Source organism: Lynx canadensis, chromosome A1, assembly GCF_007474595.2.
Source record: "Lynx canadensis isolate LIC74 chromosome A1, mLynCan4.pri.v2, whole genome shotgun sequence".
Lineage (NCBI taxonomy): Eukaryota > Metazoa > Chordata > Mammalia > Carnivora > Felidae > Lynx > Lynx canadensis.
In genome coordinates this window covers 136,399,301-136,423,414 of record NC_044303.2, presented here as the reverse complement: position 1 = coordinate 136,423,414, position 24,114 = coordinate 136,399,301, and the positions used below count along the sequence as shown (strand labels likewise).

Sequence of the window (24,114 nt, the reverse complement as noted above, 5' to 3'; positions counted from 1 at the left end):
AAGAGTCAGATGCTTAACCAACTGAGCCACACAGTTGGCGCCCCTATTTCTGTCATCTCCAACAAGCCAATATCTTCTCTATAATTGTGACAGAAATTCCTCAAGCCTAACTAAAATATTCACCTTACCCTTACCAAGTATGCACAGGAAATGCAACCATGTAGAGAGATAAAGCAGATTAAAAAAAGATGGCACTGAATATTCCTTTTATATAAGGTAGCGAGGGCGTATCTCTAACATATGTCTAGTAACTTTTCAAGACTCATGGCCTTTCTTCTAAATCAGGTGAGGGGGATACAACACTGTAATCATGTTAAGGAATCTCCTATAAGCTACTGATAACCTCTGTTGACAGAACAGAAGGAAGACAGTTTACCTATAGCTGAAATCTATTTCTGCATAAAGAACAATTTGGGGATAGGCTCAGAGAGTAGTAAGACTCATGGGAGAAAGATCTATTACTTTCATTTGGTCACATTATGTCTTCGTGAGTGTTTGTGCACACTATTCAAAATGCATATTCCTGGGCTCAGTTCAAGATTTTTTTTAGCTTTTGAAGTTTTATTTATTTGGCGGGGGGGGGGGGGTGGGGTGTGCAGAGAGAGAGGGAGAGAATCCCAAGCAGGCTCTGTACTGTCAGCGCAGACCAACACAGGGCTCAGTCCCCCGAATCATGAGATCATGACCTGAGCCAAAACAAGAGTTGAATGCCTAACCAACTGAGCCATGTGGGTGCCCCAAGATTCATTGAATAGACTCTCTAAGGTAGGATTATCATTTTTACTGATAATGTTTTTCACTAAGAATTGCTTTTATAAAATCATAAATATCATAGTGACACTCAATCTAGAGTAAAGTTTGTAGATTTAAAATAAACCTACCTTTGCTATGGAAACCTTAATAATTCTCAACAGGGTATACCATGAAGAGTTCTCCCTATAATGGTCCATCTATACTGAACCTGAAATACAGACCTCTTCATGCATTCTCACCTAAGTTTTTCCAGTAAAAACACTGGGAAAGTTGAAAGGGATTTTGTTGAATAATCCCTGGTTATGAACCTGAATGAGGCTAACAGGAACAGACACAACTTTGGCTCCATTAGCCTAAACAAAAAGGTAAACCTGTTTCATATCCAACAAAATGGTGGTATTAGATATACTCCATTAGGTAAAATCCTTTACCAACTATTACAAAGGATGCAGTAGGCTTACCTTATGAAAGTGAAGGAAGACCTTTTCTTTCCCTGCATATGAATGTCCCCTTTAGTTAAGCTTTCTGGCTGTGTTATCACGGTAACTGATGAAGGTAGGAATGTCAACTGTTTCTAGCCAACTTTCTGGTGACATAAAGGACTCCTGGCTACTAAACTGTATCTGGACTGAATGCACTATAAATCATCGGATGGGAACCTCAAGCTTTGGGCTCCTCTGAGTGTGGTATCTCTTAAGACTGATATGTCCCTTGTGGGGACCCTGGAAGTTGTAATTAGAGATAGTGGCTCCTTGAGGCCTGTGAAAGATCTCATCACCTTGCACCTAAACTGTTTTGGGTGAACACTACAGGACCTCTCGTGCTAAGAAGGACTGCTGGACACTGTCCTACTGGCAGCCCGCTGTTCCCATTTATTATCTCTTTTGAGTATACTGGTGCTACATGTGGTCATGGTAATCTTTTAAGTTTGAATGCTTAAACTTAAAAAGACCCCTTTTGGGGCGTCTGGGTGGCTCAGTCGATTGAGCATCCGACTTCGGCTCAGGTCATGATCTTGTGGCCTATGAGTTCGAGCCCCACGTCGGGCTCTGTGCTGACAGCTCAGAGCCTGGAGCCTGCTGCCGATTCTGTGTCTTCCTCTCTCTCTACCCCTTCCCCACTCATGTTCTGTCTCTCTCTCTCTGTCAAAAATAAATAAACATTAAAAAAAAAAAGGCCCCTTTTGGTCATAGCTATAAATAATTTTAGATACATGAATTCTGCAATTATATTCTAATTGTTTAGTTAAGCCTAAAGAAACCCCTCAGGTGGGTGTAGCAGTAATAATTTCCTAACTACTGCTTAATTTTCTTTTTTAATTTTTTTTAACATTTATTGATTTCTGAGAGACAGAATGTGAGAGGGGAAGGGCAGAGAGAGGACACACAGAATCCAAAGCAGGCTCCAGGCTCCAAGCTGTCAGCACAGAGCCTGACGCAAGGCCTGAACCCATGAACCGCGAGATCATGACCTGAGTCGAAGCTGGACACTTAATCAACTGAGCCACCTAGGCGCCCCTAACTACTGCTTCATGTGAGACGAATCTCAGTGAATTCACACTTATACTTTTCTTTTTACACTAAAATTGAATAAAAATAAACTATAGATTCTTCATTTACTTTAATTATAAGGCAGTAAACTGTCATATCAATTTAATAATTGTAAATAATTTAAATACAATAATGTATAATGACTGAAAACATTGTTAACTCAAAATAATAGAAAACAAAATTGAGTAAAGTACTATTGAAATCTGGGCATTTCTATGACAAGACATAAATTTTAAAATGTAATAAAATCCTACATTTTCTTTTTTACTTTTTTTTTTTTAAGTTTTTTATCTTTTAGTAATCCAACATGGGGCTCGGACTCAGAACCTTGAGATCAACAGTCTCATTCTCTTCCAACGGAACTAGCCAGGTGCTCCAATCCCTTATTTTCTCAGCAAAAAGCTTCTTAAATTTTCCTTTCAAACTGGTCTTCATATTTTAACTGGAACTTCTTTTAAAGGATCATTTCATTTACAGTTGCAGATGTCCTTTTAACACATACAATGTGCACTATATGCTGGAATCAAATCCCTGAAGAAGTTGGAATCTTATGAATACAGCCAGGACAGCAGTGGAGAGAATCGTGAACAAAAACATCACAGTCCACACAGAAAACATTTTGGCACACAGCACAAACATAGACCTGCAGTGAAAAGAAGAAAAGAAAATTTAAAAAATAGTTTCCCAGAGTTAAGTGCAGCATAGCTAGAAACATTCACACTGCTTTGCTCTTCCATTATCAATTTAAAATTATCCTTATCAATTTGCCCCGCCCACCTACCTATTATTTCCACTGTACTATTTATACTCAAATCTCAGGTGATTTTTTTCCAAAAAAACCCTATTCCTTAGAAATCAGAAAATTACTTTGTTTTGACTCATTACAGTCTGTTGTTATTGTAAGACACTGTCAATTGCTTCATTTTATGTAAATGTCTGGGGAAGACACATGAACTTGAAAGCAGGGCTGGTTTCAAATGCTTAGAGTGGTCATTTCTCTGATGCGAATAAAAAGAAAAGCATGGGAGCACCTGGGTGGCTCAGTCAGGTAAGTGTCCGACTCTTGATTTCAGCTCAGGTCATGATCTCACGGATTAAACACCCAGGGCTCTGGGCTGTCATGGCAGAGACTGCTTGGGATTGTCTCTCTCCCTGTCTCTCTTTCTCCCTCAAGATAACTTAATTGATATGAGACAGCTGTCAGTGCAAAGCCTGCTTGGGATTCTCTCTCCCTCTCTCCCTCAAAATAAATAAACTTAAAAAAAAAATCTTAAAAAAAATAAAAGAAAAGCACAAAATTGTAACACAGATTTAGTTATTGCTAGGGAATGACCTCACAACTGCACAAATCATATTCCCCTTTTACTTAACTATTGAACTACTTAATATGGGAAAAGACACCAATAAGATAAAATTTAAAAATCTATAATTCTATCAGTATTACATATAGGGATACTTGTGCCATGGAGTAAAATTACCAAGGCAGCACCATACACAGATAAAAAAATTACTAAATCTCAAAAAGTATACAAGTAAAGATGTGTTCTTAAAAACAGTCAAATGATGGCACAAAAATAGATGCTAAGAGGGCGCCTGGGTGGCGTAGTCGGTTAAGTGTCCGACTTCAGCCAGGTCACGATCTCGCAGTCCGTGAGTTCGAGCCCCGCGTCAGGCTCTGGGCTGATGGCTCAGAGCCTGGAACCTGTTTCCGATTTGTCTCCCTCTCTCTCTGCCCCCCCCCGTTCATGCTCTGTCTCTCTCTGTCCCAAAAAAAATAAATAAACGTTGAAAAAAATTAAAAAAAAAATAGATGCTAAGATCAATGGAACAGAAGAGAGAACCTGGAAATGGCCCCACAAACGTATGGCCAACTCATCTTTGACAAAGCAGGAAAGAATATCCAATGAATAAAAACAGTCTCTTCAGCAAGTGATGCTGGGAAAACTGGACAGCGACATGCAGAAAAATGAACCCGGACCACTTTCTTACACCACAGACAAAAATAAACTCAAAATGGATGAAAGACCTAAATGGAAGACAGGGAGCCATCAAAATCCTTGAGAAGAAAGCAGGCAAAAACCTCTTTGATCTTGGCCACAGCAACTTCTTACTCAACACGTCTCTGGAGGCAAGGGAAATCAAAGGAAAAATGAACTATCGGGACCTCATGAAAATAAAAAGCTTCTGCACAGTGAAGGAAACAATCAGCAAAACTAAAAAGCAACCAACAGAATGGGAGAAGATATATGCAAACAACATAGCAGATAAAGGCTTAGTATCCAAAATCTATAAAGAACTTATCAAACTCAACAACCAAAAAACAAATAATCTGGTGAAGAAATGGGCAAAAGACATGAACAGACACTTGTGAAGAAGACATCCAGATGGCCAACTGACACATGAAAAAATGCTCCCTCCACGTCACTCATCATCAGGGAAATACAAATCAAAACCACAATGAGATACCACCTCACACATGTCAGAATGGCTAACATTAACAACTCAGGCAACAACAGATGTTGTCAAGGATGTGGAGAAAGAGGATCTCTTCTGTATTGTTGGTGGGAATGCAAGCTGGTGCAGCCACTCTGGAAAACAGTATGGAGGTTCCTCAAAAAACTAAAAATAGAACTACCCTATGACCCAGCAATTGCACTACTAGGCATTTATCCAAGGGATACAGATGTGCTGTTTTGAAGGGATACATGCACCCCAATGTTTATAGCAGCACTATCAAAAATAGGCAAAGTATGAAAAGAGCCCAAATGTCCATCGATGGATGAATGGATAAAGAAGATAAAGAAGATGTGGTGTGTGTGTGTGTGTGTGTGTGTGTGTGTGTGTGTATTACTCAGCAATCAAAAAGAAGGAAATCTTGCCATTTGCAACTACGTGGATGAAACTAGAGGGTAATAGGCTAAGTGAAATTAGTTAGGGGAACACAAATATCAATATGACTACACTCATATGAGGATGTTATGATACAGCACAGATGAACATAAGGGAAGGGAAACAAAAATAACAAAAACAGGGAGGGGGACAAAACAGAAGAGACTCATAAATATGGAGAACAACTGAGGGTTGCTGGAGGGGTTGTGGGAGGGGGGATGGGCTAAATGGGTAAGGGCATTAAGGAATCTACTCCTGAAATTAGTGTTGCACTATATGTTAACTTAGATATAAATTAAAAAAAATTTTTTTTTAAAAAAACACATTTAACAGCATAGTCTAAGTTCAGACCTTCAGGAGGACAGTCTGGTAGCATATATTAAAATGTCAAATATGAATGCTGAATATGAATACCCTTTGACCTAACAATTTCTGTTCTGAGTCCCCAGAGAAACCACTGTGTATATGCAGAAAGAAATATGTACCAGATGTTCCCTGCATCATAGCTTGTAGCAAAAAAACTGTAAGAATCAAACCCACTCCCCGTCCAAAAAAAGTCAAAAGATTCAATGGTGGTTATAATGAGGATGAAGCTACCAATGTCAGAGGCACACAAAAATTAATAAATTGTTTTATCAAATATGAGAGTAAAACAAGCAAGCAATCCTGCCAACTAATATTTTATAGTGTATAAAGTACAGTTTTAAATATGGACACATTACCAATAAAAATAAAACTACACACTGATCTTATCTGCATCTTTACATCAGTGTATACATTCAAATTGCACCCTTCAAAATTTTTGAAAATATTTTCTAATTGGCACAATCGGGGAACAACCTCTGGTCTGAAACCACCTTAAATGGTAACTTCAAAGTACACTGTGACAGAGCCTAAAGTAAGGTATGGAGAAAAAACTTTTAATACTTTCCATCTAAATGCATTTTAGCTTGCAAACTAAAGACAGTTTAAAGTACTAAAATATTATTACAGGAAAATTAGAATGGAGAATTATAAAAAAAAAAACCTAATTTTTAAAAATTTTATTTATTTTTGGGAGAGAAAGAGAGCATGATTGGGGGGTCGGGGTCAGAAAGAGAGGGGGACAGAGGATCTGAAGAGGGCTCTGTGCTGACAGCAGCGAGTCTGATGCGGAGCTCACACTCACGAACTGGTGAAATCATGATCTGAGCTGAAATCAGATGCTCAACCAACTGAGCCACCTAGGTGCCCCTATTTAAACTAATTTACTTCCATTTACCCTCTACCTACTGTTATCCCTTCTGAGGGATAACCTGATAAGAGCCTGGTTTTTAATAATATACTGTAAACTTCTAATGCTATTTCCTCAGTATTTCTTAGACAATACTTAGCATTTAGAAAGCACATGAACTTACGTGCTGGTCTTTTAATTCCCCCTGACATCCATAACAAAATCTGAAAAAGAAAGTTTAAGAATTATTTGTTAGGAACTCACTTGTTAATACAGTTCGGCAAAATCTCAGTAACAAGATCCTGTAATTAATAAGTAATTATCTTTACATATGACTTTTATGAGAAAGACAGAATCAAGAATACCAATAATTTAAGAAAATTCTATAGTCCCAAGGTCATCTCACAAAGCAAAATGCTACCTTAAAAAATTTTTAATTTTTTAGATAAAGACAGGTATCATGTTTTCACCCATAGGAGGAAGTTGAGAAACTTAACAGAAGACCATGGGAGAAGGGAAAGAAAAAAATATATATCTATATAGTTACAGAGAGGGAGGCAAACCATAAGAGACTTTTAAAGAGAACAAATGGAGGGTGGAAGGGAGTGGGGGATGGGGAATGGGTGATGGGTACTGAGGAGGGCACTTGTTGGGAGGAAGCACTGGCTGTGGCATGGAAGTGATGAACCACAGGAATCTACAACCGAAGCCAAGAGCACACCATATACACTCTATGTTAGGTAGCTTGAAAAAATATATGTACTTCATTATATTTTATACAATTATATACATAATTATATATAAACTGGAAAAGAAATTGAATCACTATGATGTACACCTGAAATAACAGGATCTATGTCAATTATACCTCAATAAAAAATTGTTTTGGCTAAAAAATAAAAATAAATTAAAGTCGTAAGAAATTTTTAATTTTATTTTCATCAAGGTTAAATACGAACACACCTTTCCTACTGGGATTCTGCCAGGGAATTAAGCCCTACAGAAAATAATCCGAGTGACTATTTTGCAACTCTCCTGAAGATAGCAGACAGCTGGTACAATTCTAGGTGGACAGAAGAGAAATTAATTTATGTGTGGATGCCTAAGTGCTTAATTTTCAAGGAATGGTTTAAAGAGTTACAAGATCCCAAAATGGGGGCACCTGGGTGGCTCTGGCATCTGACTCTTGATTTAGACTCACGACCTCAGGGTTTGTGAGTTCCAGCCCTGTGCTGGGCGCCATGCTCATAGCATGGAGCCTGCTTGGGCTTCTCTTTAACTCTCTCCCTCTGACTCTCCCTCTCTCTCTCTCTCTCTCTCTCTCAAATAAATAAATAGACTTTAAAAAAAAAAAAAGAAAAGAAAAAGTTCGGGCACCTGGGTGACTCAGTCAGTTAAGCAGCTGACTTTGGCTCAGGTTATGATCTCGTGGTTCCCGAATTTTAAGCCCAGTGTTGGGCTCTATGCTGACAGTGCAGAACCTGCTTGGTATTCTCTCTCTCTGTGCCTCTCTCTCTCTACCCCTCCCTGACTCTCTCTCTCTCTCTCTCAAATAAATAAATGAACTTAAAAAAAAAAGAAAAAAAAACCTTACTACAAAAAAATAGAGGCCCTCTCCCCATCCACCCCCACTTCATTTCCAGTTCCCCACTTGCAAAACTTTTAACTGTTTGATAGTTACCTACGCTTACAGTGAGATCTCGTTTTTTTCTGGCATTGGCCATAGACCTCCTATTATGGGAGATGAGAATTTAATTCTCTTTCAACCTTCTTGAACCAACAGCATGCATACACACAACTAATTCTCAATTCTTTCTACGTAACGAAATAATTTTGAATAGAACAATATTAAATGTTTCTTTTTATTATGACTACATAAACATATTCAGCTGAGTCATGTAATAAAACTCTTCTTTTTTTCAAAATATTTCTTGGGGCACTTCGATGGCTCAGTTGGTTAAGCCTCTGACTTTGGCTCAGGTTATGATCTGGTGGTTCATGGGTTTGAGCCCCACGTTGGGCTCTGTGCTCACAGCTCAGAGCCTGGAGCCTGCTTTGGAGTCTGTTTCTCCCTCTCTCTCTGCTCCCCTCCGCCCTTGCTCATGCTCTGTCTCTCAGAAATAAACATTTAGAAAATAATAATAAAGCACATTAAAAAATATTTTCTTGCTGGAGGCATCAGGGTGGCTCAGTTGGTTAAGCATCTGACTCCTCTTGATTTCAGCTCAGGTCGTGACCTCGCGGTTTGTGAGACAGAACCCTGCTTGGGACTCTGAGAGCAGATTCTCTCCCTCTCTCTCAAAATAACTAAATAAACTTAAAAAAATTTTTTTTTCCTGGAGTTAATAACTATATTGTGGTCCACAACCTTAGTTTTATTTATTTTTTTTTAATTTTTTTTTTTCAACATTTATTTTTGGGACAGAGAGAGACAGAGCATGAACGGGGGAGGGGCAGAGAGAGAGGGAGACACAGAATCGGAAACAGGCTCCAGGCTCTGAGCCATCAGCCCAGAGCCCGACGCGGGGCTCGAACTCCCGGACCGCGAGATCGTGACCTGGCTGAAGTCGGACACTTAACCGACTGCGCCACCCAGGCGCACTGACAACCTTAGTTTTCTATGTAATTATCACCAACTCAGCCCCAACCTTTCCCTGAGAAGTCTCAAAGCCTTCTCCATGTTTGCCTCCATCAGGAATTCGTCCTCCAGGTGACATCTCTCCTGGCTGGAGCATTCAGACCTTCTCCAAATTGGATTTTTATTCTCCATATCTGATACACAAGTGTCATTCTGTAATCTCCCCTTAGCATCATCCTAGGGCTTTCTTTAGATAAATATTCCTATTCTCTTCTGGTTATTCTCTTTCTCAGTTCCTTTGAACCATCTCTTCCACAGCTTCCCCAGAAAGTCTTGTTTTGCGGCCTTACAAGTCTGAAAATGTCTTTATTCTACCTACATTTACTTGATAGGTTTGCCAGGTATGTAATTTAGGTTGGTAACAATTGTTACTCTCCAAATTTTGATGGAAATTGCTCCCTGGCAGCATCCAGTATTGCTAAAAAGCAAATTTATTTTAATTCCAGATTATGTAACCTAACTTTCCCTCTCCAGAAATGCTTACAGTTAGTATTTTGGCTGCATATTCTAATATTTCACAACAATAAACTTTAGTGTGGGTCTATATTTCTTAACTATGTTAGGCACTTGGCAATCCGTTTCAATCCACCAAGCTCTGTCCTCCAAAAGTAGAAAATATCCTTTAGGAAAGAAATAGCTAAAGAACATTAGACCACAGTATTAGACCTTCTGGATAATCCTTCGGTTTTACACTGCAGAAACTGGCTAAGGCTACAAATCAGGGCTTTTTTGTTGTTTTGGAGAGCTGATATATCAGCATACGACTACACTTACTATATATAGATGGGTTTAGGAAAATTAATTTCTGGAAATCCAGATCTCTCTAATAATGAGTCATTTCAGTCATAACGAAGGCATTCTACCATCTTATTATCAGAAGTAATCTTGCCCAAATTAATATGACTATCTTTTTATATGTAGTAACAATGCATTCAAACATTACGACGTATAATAGATATAAATTAATCAAAACTCATATACCTTTCTCCATTATGTTCTTCTAGAGGAATCTCTTGAAAAGCATCCAAAGGAAATAAATGATGATAAGACCGTGCCAAGTGGGGAGCAGACACCAAAGTAAGACCTAACAAATAAAACACAGAGTCATATTTAATAGCCCAAACCTCATTAAGACAATGGCTGAGGGGCACCTGGGTGGCTTAGTCGGTTAAGCATCCAACTTCAGTTCGGGTCATGATCTCCCGGTCCGTGAGTTTGGGCCCCGTGTCAGGCTCTGTGCTGACATCTCACAGCTAGAGCCTGTTTCGGACTCTGTGTCTCCCTCTCCTCTCTGCTCCTCCCCCATTCACGCTCTGTCTCTCTCTCAAAATAAATAAATGTTAAAAAAAAAAAAAAAACAGACAACGGCTAAAATGTGAAATGATAGGCTAACTATTTTCAAGGTATTTTTTTTTTAGGACTGCTGGTATTCATTTCTTATTTACATGTCTCTTAAAAAGGAGATTCCAGGATGGAGTCTTATTTCTGTCACTAATTGTGTGACCTCTCTTGGCCATTAGCCAACTTATAAATGAAACAATGAAAGTAGAGCTGTGGGGCGCCTGGGTGGCTCAGTCGGTTGAGCATCAGACTTCAGCTCAGGTCATGATCTCTGCGGTCCGTGAGTTTGAGCCCCACATCGGGCTCTGTGCTGACAGCCTGGAGCCTGCTTCAGATTCTGTGTCTCCCCTCTCTCTCTGCCCCTTCCCCACTCATGCTATGTCTCTCTCTCTCTCTCTCTCTGTCAAAATAATAAACATTTAAAAAAAACTTTTTTTAAAACGAAAGTAAGAGCTGCAAAAACGTCTACCAGATCTACTGCAATGCCTTTAAAGAACATACTCATTTCAGAAAGAGAATCAGAAAACTGTTCTAGAATGCCATGGTTATTCTTAGAAATGAAAGTACTGAGCATGTCAATAAAAAATATACTCTTCTCACACATTAATCCAGAAACATAGGCAGAGCTTAATACTAACAATTTACTTTAATAGCCATATATGTAAGAAACTTTAAAGATTAATTTACTGGATAAAGGATAGTTCGTTCCTACCACAGATTTTACATTCAACTGGAAGTTCACAGTACTTTGCTCGACATTGTGGGCAGAAATACCCTCCTAATGTAAGTCCTGGCTCAGTGTTGCTATCCAAGTGCCTGTGGGAGGAAACATTACTTTAAAATGACTATATGACAATGTGAATGGTTACAGCAAAAGAAAGTATCCTACCCTGTAAAATCTTGAAGTTGTTTCATAGTTTACTTACACAAGGTTCATTCTTAACCTTTTTTTCTCTCTGCATTTGTTTTGAATAGTGTGCATTAATGTCTTTGTTTTCTGGGTTTTTTAAAAAGTAATCTCTACACCCAACATGGGGCTCAAACTCACAACTCCGACATAAAGAGTCGTATGCTCTACTGACTAAGTCAGCCAGGCACCCCAATTTGCAGTAAGGTATTTGAATTCACTCATGTTTCTTCTTCAGGGACTCATCTGCTGTTAATGCCATCCAGGGTATTTCTCATCTCAGACATTTGTGTCTAGAACTTTGATTTGGGTCTTTTTTGTAATAGCTGTTTTAACACCTTAACCACTAATTCCATCAACTGTGTTGTTCTGGATATGTTCTGTTCAATGATTTTCTCCTTGTTATGGGTGATATTTTCATACTTCTTTGCAGGCCTGGTCATTTTTGATTGGCTGCCAGGCATTATGAATTTTATTTTGTTTTAGGTGCTGGATTTTTCTGGTATTCCCTTAAATATACTGGGGCTTTTTCTAGAATGTACTTGGAAATGAAGTATAGAATATTCTAGAATATACTTGGAAATAGTTTGATCGGTTCAAAACTTGCTTTTTATTTCATTAGGCTGTCCATAATAGCTGTTAGTCTGGAATTAATTTGGTTCCATTTGCTGTGAACACTGTTCAATGCCCATTGTTAAAAGGTTTCCTTCTCCACAATGACTGTGAGAACATGAAATATTCCCTGCCCCGTGTGAGCTCCAGTGACCTATGCTGCCTGTTCCTCTTCAGTGGTTCTTTCCTGGGCCTCTAGTAGCAGTCATAGGAGTGGGATAACCATAACTCAGCTGATGACTCCAGGGAAGTCCCTGCGATCCCAAGAGTTCTCTGTCCAGCCCTTTACTTTCTAGTACTGTGCCTAGAAATTATAGCCATTTCAGCCTCCCCAAACTCTGAACTTTTGTTTTCTTCAACTGATCAAGACCTCCAGGCTCTGTGTGGGTTTCCCCCTCCTACAATGCAGCCTAGATATTTCTTCTAGGCAGTAAGCTGCACTCACAGGGCTCACCTCATTTGTTTCCCTTCTTTCAGTGGACATTTACCTGCACTGTCTGTTGTCCAGTCTGAAAATCATTGGAGTTATATGTTTTGTCTGCTAGGAGGGGAGAAAAGTAAATTCAGTCCCTATGGTACTTTATAGCTGGAGACACAGAGTCTTACTTGTGATTTACGAATTATTTAACTTTGCTTTATAATTATGTAAATATAAGTTCTACAGTTAAAACAAGGTATGTTCAGAAAAGTCTAGGGGCCATCCCTTTGCCTTTCTCTACACACTGCCAGGTAAACATTTTTTTAGTGTCTACTTTTTATTTCAATAGTCTTTTTATCATTAATATAAACATACTGTATATCTAGTCAAATCCCACCTTCATCTTAAGAGGACTGGCAGTATACTATACACTTTTCTCTACTTTGCTGTTTTATCTAATAACATATCCTGAAGATACTCCACAGGAGTAAAGGAGATAGTCCTCACTCCTTGTTACAGCTATATAGAAGGTAACCTTTTACAAAAGCCAATACACTGCAAGCCCATATAATTTTAGCATTTTTTTAACTTATAGAAGGAATTTAAAACGTAAAAACATCATCACTGACAGTTTCAAAGTTTTACTTACGCCATGCTGAAAGAGGGTTTTGCATCTTGATCAGACAGAGAAGCAATGGTATGCTGAGGAAATCCTTCACAGAAGAAATGTATTACTTTCTTTTTCCAAGCACATAGCAAAATTCTAGGACTAGGAAGCTAAAAATGTTCTCTACCAGAAAGCCCACAAAGTTGTACAAAAGTTCTCTCTCCTGACTTTTGGAATGGCTTATTATAGTATGTATAGTAATTACCAGGTTATAAAAAAATTAAAAGTTGAGATATGGGGGAAAGATCGGTCCATACATATGGCCGTAGATTCTAAAGTTTGTAATTTTCTAATTCAGTAACAACACGTGCTGCTTTTTTAAAAAGAAAATGTTTGTAATTTTTAAATACTTCTGACATCATTGAGAAGTCTATTACATAGCTGTCACTTTCATTTATATAAGAATATACTTCTATGTTTAAAATTTTGGTATGCCCAAACCCATGTAATTTGCTTTCCATACATATTTTTTTAAGGAAGTTCTTTTTTCTTTTTTTAATGATTATTTCTTTACTTTGAGAGAGAAAGAAAAAGCAAGCGAGCACAAGCAGGAGAGGAGTAGAGATAGAGGGAGAGAGAAAATCCCAAGCAGACTCCATGCTGTCAGTGCAGAACCCGATGTGGGGCTAAATGTCACGAAACTATGAGATCATGACCTGAGCTAAAATCAAGAGTTGGCGGCTAACATGAGGCACCCAGGTCCCCCTCCATACATATTTTTAAATTCTGAAAACAAGTCCAAGAGAAGCAGAAACCATAAGAAAACGTATTTCATTACTAAAAAATTTAAGTCTATCTACAGATCAAAACAAGGAAAGGTAAAGGTAAATGGCCAAAATGAAAAAATATTTGCGGCATGTGACAAAAAGGGTTGATATTCCTAAATGGCTCTAACAAATCAATTTGAAGAATACATTATTATAAGTTTAAATAACTTTAAATGGGCGAAAGAAATGTTATCGGTAAATAAAAAAAATTAGCCAACCATAACATTTAAATATATTAACTGTTTATGTCAAGTATTATTCTGTATGCTTTAAGTGTATTACGTTAATTGTTGCAACACACGAGATAGACACATCATTTACAGATAAGGAAACAGGAGAGGTTGACCAGTACTAGAAATGGACTAAAAAAAGACAGAAAAGCATTCCATCTCACTAACAGTTAAAAAATGTGTATTAGCAAAGAAAACAAGAGGTGCTTGGGTGCTTCAGTCAGTTGAGCAGCTGATTTCAGCTCAGGTCATGATCTCAGTCAGTGAGTTCGAGCCCTGCATCAGGCTCTGCACTGAGCGCTCAGAGCCTGGAGCCTGCTTTGGATTCTGTGTGTGTCTCTCTCTCTCTGCTCCTCCCCCACTCACGCTGTCTTTCTCAAGAATAAATAAACATTAAAAAAAATTTTTTTTTAAAACACAACAAAATAAAAAAAATCAAAGGGCACCTAGGTGACTCAGTCACTTAAGCCTCTGACTCTTGATTTCTCCGTTCATGATCTCATGGTTCCTGGGATTGAGCCCCATGGGCTCTGCGCTACAACACTGAGCCTGCTTGTGTTTCTCTCTCTCTGACCCTTCCCCAGCGGCATTTGCAAGCGCTTGCTTATGTTCTCTCTTTCAAAATAAATAATAAACATTTTTATTTTTAACTTTATTTTTTAATGTTTGAGAGAGAGAGAGAGCAAGCGAGCACATATGCGTGGGAGGGGCAGGGAGACAGAGGATGGGTGGCTCAGTCAGGCATCCAATTCTTTATTTCAGCTCAGGTCATGATCTCACCAGTTCATGAGTTCAAGCCCCACGTCGGGCTCCATGCTGATAGTGCAGAGTCTGCTTGGGATTCTGTCTCTCCCTCTCTTCTGCTCCTCCCCATCTCGTTCTCTCTCTCAAAATAAATAAATAAGCTTTAAAAAAATGTATAAAGAAATCCTTTCTCATACTTAAAAAGTTTATGCCTTTTTCCACTGTAAACATGATAAGTGTTCATTATAAAAGTTTTGGAAAATATAAGAAAATGAAAAATTGTTTCAGACGATGCAAAACCCATCATTCTTCTTTTCTTGAAAAAAAATCCCTTTTAAAAAATATTTTATTTATTTTAAAAGATTTTAAGTAATCTCTACACTTACAGTGGGGCTCAAACTTATAACCCTGAGATCAAGACTCACAGGTTCTACCAACTAAGGCAGCCAGGTGCAACCCCCCAAAATCCCTTTTAAACAATGTGATGTACCTCCCTGCAACCTTCTGTGTTTGCAGTTTGTATTACACAGCTTTGATCAAACAGTACAAAGAATTTTGTAGCTTATCTTTTAAATTTCTTAACACAATAAGAATTTTTCTATAAATGCATTGTCTTTGTACCTTTCTAGCTTTAAAAATAAAACAAAGTCAGTAATGGCTGTTGTGACAGGACAACAAATGGTTTTGTTTTTTTTTTTTTTAATGTTTTATTATTTATTTTTGAGGTACAGAGAGAGAGAGAGAAAGAGAAAGACAGAGAGTGAGTGGGGGAGGGGCAGAGAGAGAGAGGGAGACACAGAATCTGAAGCAGGCTCCAGGCTCTGAGCTGCCAGCACAGAGCCCGAGGCAGGGATCGAACTCATGAACCGTGAGATCATGACCTGAGCCGAAGTTGGACACTTAACCGACTGAGACACCCAGGCGCCCCGGTTTTAGTTTTCTTTTAACTTCTTTGTACTTTCCAAGATTGCTTCAACAGGATAATTTTCTCTAATTATAAAACATTTAAGTTAAAAGAAATAAATTCTTAAGCATTAAAATAAACTTGTACAAATGAAAACAGCAAGTCTAATTTGACCCCAGTCATTTTTAAATATCCATTTTACAACAACATAAAATAAACACTTACCCATACGAATAAGTGAGCATTCAGAACCTGAGCTAGCAGGTGGAGGACTGACATGATGTGTCAGCAATTCTTTGTAATGGCTTTCATCTAAAATAACATGGTATGTGCCTAGGAAGACGAAAGTAAAAGAAAAAAAAATCAGCTTTCCAGACATGATATCAATTGTAATTTCTACGTAATTCTGTAAGTTATACCATCTGAAAATGTACATTTTCAAAATTAAGTATTTAAGTTAAATCATCATTTTTCAAAAACCTCATTTAACTGACATCTCTAAATTGACTTCTCTAGGAATAACTACAATTACAATTTAATTAGAGCCAAGTTATAAGATCTTTATTATTATTTTTAAATGTTTTATTTATTTATTTTGAGAGAGAGAGAGAGAGAGGAGGGAGAGGTTGAGCAAGGAAGGGGCAGAGAGAAAAGAAGGGAGAAAGAATCCCAAGCAGGCAAAGCCTGATGCAGGGCTCGATCCCATAAACAGTGAGACCATGACCTGAGCCAAGATCAAGAGTCAGACACTTAACCAACTAAGCCACCCAGGCGCCCCTAAGATCTTTACAAAGTATTACACATTAGTGAAATTTCTAGCATTTCAAGAGTCATAACACTTCCTCTAAATACTGCCATAACTACTAAAAAGTTCTTGCATTTTGAGATGATATCTTACAGAATCAATAATACATTTAAGATGACTATACTATTACAGACTTCAGGACATGAAGTGATTCAAACTTAGTAGCATGAAAATATCCTAATTTATAATTTTTTCCCATGTTTATTTATTTAATTCGAGAGAGAGTCAGAGAAAGAGCAGGGGAAGGCCAGAGAGAGACAGAGAGAGAGACAGATGAGAGAGAGAGAGAGAGAGAGAGAGAGAGACAGAGAGAATCCCAAGCAATCTCCACGCTACCAGTGCAGAGCCCCACACAGGGCTCTACCTCACGAACTGTGAGATCATGATCTGAGCTGAGATCAAGAATTGGACATCCAACTGACTGAGCCACCCAGGTGCCCTGAAAACATCCTAATTTAATTAATCAATTGTTATTTCTTACATAGTAATTATGATACTAATGAAGATTTTAGATATATACCACCAGTTTCACGAGCAAGTACAGTGCAAACCCGAACCTCTGCAGACAATCCGATAACAGACACTCTAATTTTAGTTGCCTTTAGGGTCTTCATAAAATCCACGTAAATGGAGCATTTGGGGGGGAAGAAAAAAACATGCAAGAATTAATGTGCTTGAAAAACAAGTTTCTGAAAACTAGTAATAAATTCACTACAGAATTCTCCTCTGGCTTTTATTATAAAGAAATGCACTGATTCTACCTTGATTAGATCATAGATATTAGATGGGTCACAAGTTGTGAGGCTGCTAAAGATGATTAGCACTTCTCTACTTGTATGTCCAGGCATGTGTCTACAGAAAGATAAAACATATTCCAATTAGGAGTAGATTAATTAATTTACCTAGAAAAAATAGTATTGTGGTTTATTTATTTAGACTATTGTTTTAACACCGCAAAGGAATGAATTGCGAGTATACTCTACGTCAATGTAAATTTTTCTAAAATTAGCTACACAAAAAATTGATTCATTTATTCATTCCATAAATACTGACTGAATACTGTTTTTAGGTTCTGGGGATAGAGTAATAAGCAAGACTGAACAACATTCCTGACATCATGAAGCTTACAAACTAGTAGATTCATTTCATACAAAGTCTAAAGTGTACATTGGAAAGTATGAAAATACCATACAGATCGACTTTAAGGTGTACCTTGATAAGAGTAACATACTTCTTTTTTACACTTATTGATTGACTTATTGATCAATTTATCTATTTATTTATTGAGAGAGTGCACAGCAAGCAGAAGAGGAGCTGAGGGAGACAGAGCATGAGAGAGAGGGACGAAGACTCTTAAGCAGGCTCCACACCCAGCACAGAACCCAGCGCAGACCCAGCATGGGGCTTGATCTTACAATCTGAGCCAAAACCAAGAGTCAGATGCTTAACCAACTGAGCCACCAAGGCACCCCAACATACTTCTTTTTTAAGGCTACAATTTAACCTCATATTTGATTCAGACTCACAATACTCACAAACAGTAATTTTTGTGTATCAATTACACAATAATTCATGGGACTTTAAGATGTGATGAGCTGTTTTCCACTCTACTAAACAGATTTTTATGCTTTTGGGGGGCAATTTTGTCAGTTATTTCTAGCTTTCTTCCTTTTATCTTCATTGTTGGGCTGATTTCATTTGTGGATGTTGCCATTGTGCCTACCTTTAATATGGGTATTACCTCCTCACCTACTTCAAACTAGAAAAATATCTATTATATAAAAGTACAAAAACCAGGATGGACAATCCAGGAATAAAATATATGAGCTAATACTAACTGAATATTTCTATTAGGGTCTTAGCTACATTCCACATACTTGAACTTGCTGGAAAAGTGTGCTATTGATTTGCAGATATACTACAAAACAAAAACGTCAATAAATGTACAACAAACTCACAATTAATTTCACATTAAATTCCATATATAATCAATTTTCAAAAAAAACATTTTCCATCAACATTTTCTTTGTACTAATACTGCTACAGTTTTAATTTTCTAAAATCTTTAAGAATCTATCTTACCAGCTAAAATGTAAAATAAAAATTACAAATCAATACCACACTAAACATCATAAATGACATTAGATATTTCTCTTAATAAGAGTTTCGTTACAGCTCAGTTTATGGACACACATATCAAAACATTATCATCTCAATTCACTCAAAAAGCTTGAAATGAATTATAAATAAAAAATGTAAAATACCAACTTTAGAGTTTGCATAGCCATGCTTAATGAGTTATAGAGAGATGGTTCTCCATGGCAGGTCATATCTACAGCTTTCTTCAAATGTAATGTGTTTCCTTGGGTTTCCTAAAATAGAAATGTAATAATCTACTTATAATAAAATTTTATTATACATTATAGAAATTTGTGTTTTCCCTAAATTTACTTATCCATGTTGTTAAAGAACAGAATCTCCTCATTTACATTTTACAGCAAGTGACTCTTTTATGAGGAATGTTTGTTGCATAAACTTTACTTCATATTGAAAAATAGAATAAAATAATCTGCTTCTATCTATTAGCACACATTTTTTTTTTTTTTTTTTTTTCTAATTTAAGTAGGCTCCAAATCCAACAAGGAGCCCATGACCGGCCTGAACTCACAAAACTGAAATCAAAACCTCAGCTGAGATCAAGAGTCAGATGCTTAACCAACTGAGCCACCCAGGTGCCCCAACACACATTTCTTTTTAACATGGGGCTTGAACTCATGACCCTGAGACCAAGAGTCGCATGCTCTACCAACTGAGCCAGCTTGGCGCCCTATTAGCACATACTTTAAATATTATTAAAGTGCACAACTTTTTACTTTTTTCCTTATTTCATCATTTTAGAAACTCATACATTTTAGCATTTTAACATCTCCAAAATCACACTGTGTCTTACAACCAGTGGCAGCCAGGCAGCATCACTGCCTGGTTACATGTGAACCTATGAATGGCTACTGATATGTTGTACCAACTGCATTACATACACTGTCCTATTCAAGTTCAGTTTAACTGCCATTTAAAGTGTTTCTAGGGCCCTGGGAGGCTCAGTCTGTTGAGCATCTGACTCTTGATTTTGGCTCAGGTCATGATCCCAGGGTCGTGGGACTGAGCCCCACATCAGGCTCCGCGCGGAGCACGGAGCCTCTTAAGATTCTTTCTCTCTCTCCCTCTGCCCCTCTCCCCTGCCTGTGTGCTCTCTAACATAATGTAATGTAACATAACATAAAGTGTTTCTAAAAAAGGTTATAATGCAAAAGGTGATATTTTATGTAGAAAGGCAAAGAACAGTGAAGTATAATTTATTATTAGTGAAGCAAAATGCATTGAGAGAAGAATGACTGTAATTTCCTATTTTTATTCAGGGATAAAAAAAGGAATTTTATATGACCTAAGAAAGGAAGATTTCCACAAATAAACATAGCTGTGTTATCTTCTATTACTGAAGTAACATCTGAAAAGATGGTCTATTTCATACCAAGCAGTACATATAAAGTGAGGAGAATTGCCAAGTTCTTGAGAATAGCTATCAGACATGTCAAATTATCAAGGAGCTAGTGTAAATATAATTTTTTTCTTTTTTTGGTATGAACAATTTACATTATCATCAGATACTATGTCAAAGTTTAACTGCTAGAGTGTTTCCTTCTTGATGGCTCATAAATAAAGGCATCTTATAAATGATGTAATCTGAGATTCAATGAAATATAGTTAGACATTTTCTATTTCAACACGGTCTTCACTTTAATGAAAACCAAAACATTATTAAATTGATTTTATCATATAATTCATCCAACTACCTCCATACTGTTGAACAATTCTTCCCAGTTTGTCACTAGTATATTTGTAAAATGAGGCTTTTTCTTTCATAATGTTTCCTAAGTATAAATTACAAGGAACAACCATTTTTATGGCTTTTCCCAAAAATGTTAAAAAATTAATCAGCCCATAAGCACTATAAGTACCAGTCAGTTTCTCCGTGGTTCAACAAGCAGTATACTGCTTCTCAAACTTCATTCTCCTCATTGAAAATACATAAAACAATTAAATGTTGTTGAGTGGTTTTGCTTTGTTTTTTGATCATTTGTTTGCCTAAATATTTTTTTAAAAAGTTTATTTCTTTTGAGAGAGAGAGACAGAATGCATGTGGGGGCAGGAGGCAAAGCGAGAAAAGGAGTCAATCCCAACAATCCCAAGCAGGCTCCATGCTGCCAGTGCACAGCCTGACACGGCACGGCGCTCAATCTTATAAATCGTGAGATCATGACAGAGCTATTTAGTTTTTCTTTTTATTCTGGTATGAATTATCTGTCTTCTTTGTCCATTCATCTCCTTGGAGCTTCTTGGTGTTCTTATTTATCTAAATAGGTTTTAAAATACTAAGCATTTGCCATTATTTATACATTTTTCAAGTATTTATTCTTGTAATCATAAAATTTAAAAATGAAAATTACCAGGGCATTGGGATGGCTTAGTCAGTTAAGCACCCGAGTCTTGATTTTGGCTCAGGTCATGATCTCTCGTTTCCTGAGTTCCTGAGTTCAAGCCCTGAGGCAGGCTTTGTACTGTCAGCACAGAGCCTGCTTGGGATTCTCTGTCTCCCTTTATCTCTGCCCCCCCTGCCTGCACACATACACACACACACTCTCTCTCTCAAAAATAAATATAAGATAAAAAAAAAAAAAGAAATAGTGGTACCTGAGTGGCTCAGTCAGTTAAGTGTCCAACTCTTGATTTCGGTTCAGGTCACGATCTCAAGGTCAAGGGATTGAGCCCGTGTTGGGCTCCATGCTGAACATGGAGCTGCTTGGGATTCTCTCCCTCTCTCTCTACCCCTCTCCCTGATTAGCATTCTCTCTCCCCCTCAAAATAATAGACGTGAAAGAAAAAGAAAGAAGAAAAAGAAGAAAAGAAAAGCAATAAGAAGAAAGAAAGAAAGAGAAAAAGAAAGAGGAAAAGAAGGGAAAGAAAGAAAGAAAGAAGAAAGAAAAAAAAAGAGAGAGAAAGAAAGAAAGAAGAAAGAAAGAAAGAAAAAGAAAAGAAAGAAAGAAAGAAAGAGATGAGAGGAAAGAAAGAAAGAAAGAAAATGCAAAGTACCTTACTAGGTCCAAATTCCTCCTTCATAAGTGAGAAACAAACATAACAAGTTAAATAATTGGCCACAAGACAAACACCTACCCAGTGGCATGACCAGAACTTAAACCTACATTTCCGGCTCTCCATCCACTTCTCATTCTACCATACCATACAAAATATTTTGTTCATCTCCTACTATATTGTGAGTACAGAAAACAGCCTATACATTACTGTCAGTGTGGTTTATAACAGTGATTCTAATCAGAGAGACAAAGTGTGGTTTATAACAGTGATTCTAATCAAGAGACAAAGGGTGCCCTCAAGAGGCCTATCAGAATATCGAGAGGATTTTTTTTTAATTAAAAAAAATTTTAACGTTTATTCATTTTTTAGAGAGAGAGAGAGAGACAGAGTCGTGAGCGGGGGAGGGGCAGAGAGAGTGGGAGACACAGAATCCGAAGCAGGCTCCAGGCTGTCAGCTGTCAGCAGTCAGCATAGAGCCCGACTCGGGGCTCAAACCCACAAACTGTGAGATCATGACCTGAGCCGAAGGCAGACGCCTAACCGACAGAGCCACCTAGGCTCCCCTCCTGAACTAACTTTTAAGATGATAAAATTCAGTTAGGCATGCCATATAAGCAGAAAAACTGAGTTATTAACAATATCTACAATTCAATTTTTAAACTCTTATTCTTTAGAGGTTTAAATTAAAAAAAAATTTTTTTTAATGTTTATTTATTTTGAGAGACAGAGAGACAGAGTGAGAGCAGGGGAGGGGCCAGAGAGAGAGAGGGAGACACAGAATTTGAAGCAGACTCCAGACTCTGGGCTGTCAGCACAGAGCCCGACACGGGCTCAAACCCACGAACTGTGAGATCATGACCTGAGTTGAAGTAGGTCGCCCAACCGACAGAGCACCTAGGCGCCCTAGAGGTTTAACTTTTAAAAAATTAATTTTAAGACTAAGTGGATTTTTAGAATGGTTACAATAATTTTATCTTAATTCTTTCGAGATAAGACTGTATGAATCTTAACATTTACATTCACTGCAGTAGTATTCATTACTGTACAGAACTCAATTTAAAACAGTTCATCTTAAATACCAAGAGTTTAATGGAGGATTTAATGGAGGGTTTATTAAGTGTTTCACAATGAGAGTATAAAAGAAGTCTTCATTTTACTTATTAGGCAACCTTATAAACAGGGTTACAAACAAGGTTGAGTAAATAGAGCCAAGTCCTTGAGTCCTATGAAGGTAATTTTATGCATACCTGAGAGTTCGGTCAGTTTTTCAGCTCTTTTACTCTTTGTTACAATTATTCCAATCTCAAAATAAAAACAAAAATGATCATTAATTTAACAATTTATTTTTTCTTGATAAGAATGTAAATAACCTGAATTAGTAATTACAAAAGAAATAAGAGAAATTTTTTCTCATGCTGCTTTTGACATAAATTTAGCTATGATTTCACTTTACATTATTTAATTTCTAGAGTTACCTTACTTTTCATTGACAAATGTACCAGAAACTGGTACACAATCTGGATCACTTAATAATCCACAGAATGTATGCCCAATGTTCTAAAAATAAATTATAATTGGCAGTAATATCAGGAATCTAATTGTGAATTCTATCACTTATCTACATACCTGACTAATAGGATTTTGATCAAAATACTCTTCTACGAAGTATTCCAACAACTGTATAAAGAAAACAAAAACACTAGATAAGGGCAAAATAATAACCATACAGAACATGTTTGGTGAAACCTATTTATCAAGCATCACTTTATGATTTTTAAAAAATGCTTAGTAAAAATATTAAATGAGAATAAGTTTAAAAATATTAAAAATAAAAATCACAACACTAAATAAGCCTGAATTTAAAATGGTAGATGGTGAGACAGAAACAATCTAAACATGGAAAGATCCAATGAAGCCAAACACAGGAGAATGAGCACAAGTGGGGATGGGTTTTGACAAATTAGGAATAATCTGAATATGTTTATAAGCTGAGGGGACTGATCTGAATTAAGTCCAGAGACAGTGAAAATTTGGTAAGGAAAAGGGATAACTGACCGACAAAGCAAGATGCTGACTGGCGTAGGAGGATAGAAATTAAGAGCATAAATAATTAGCCATTTTGGCGTATCATTTTTCAAAATGATGTGGTAGCACTTCTTACTTATAGTTTATAACTCAAAAAAAATTACATTCTTTAAAAAATTTCTTCATGGGAATGTACGATATTTACTCAGGGGAAGAGGATAGAAAGAAAAAGAGTGACCAAGTTCCAGGGCACTCCAGCATTCGAAAATTGGAGAGGAGCCTGAGAAGCAAATCAAGAGACTATCTATAACCAAAGTCAAAAGAAGAATGGGTGGGGCGCCTAGCTAGCTCAGTCCTTAGAGAGTGCAACTCTTGATCTCGGGGTCAAGACTTCGAGCCCCAAATCAGGGGTAGAGTTTACTTACAGCGCGTGCGCGCGGCACACACACACACACACACACACACACACAACTAACTAAAAAACAAAAGAGGGACACCTT

At 37.4% G+C, this 24,114-nt stretch overlaps 1 protein-coding gene across 1 annotated transcript in view; it reads right to left on the bottom strand.

The window, feature by feature from the left end:
• Window positions 1–2,358: 2,358 nt before the first annotated feature.
• LOC115518983 (general transcription factor IIH subunit 2-like) overlaps window positions 2,359–24,114 on the bottom strand; it is a 35,990-nt gene continuing 14,234 nt past the window's right edge. The window contains 12 exon segments of the mRNA XM_032593305.1: window positions 2,359–2,946; window positions 6,590–6,629; window positions 10,025–10,127; window positions 11,097–11,200; window positions 12,971–13,034; window positions 15,859–15,966; window positions 16,959–17,046; window positions 17,200–17,290; window positions 18,707–18,787; window positions 18,789–18,810; window positions 22,837–22,891; window positions 23,216–23,266. Of these exon segments, the coding sequence (XP_032449196.1) occupies window positions 2,827–2,946; window positions 6,590–6,629; window positions 10,025–10,127; window positions 11,097–11,200; window positions 12,971–13,034; window positions 15,859–15,966; window positions 16,959–17,046; window positions 17,200–17,290; window positions 18,707–18,787; window positions 18,789–18,810; window positions 22,837–22,891; window positions 23,216–23,266 (927 nt within the window). The 3' untranslated portion in view covers window positions 2,359–2,826.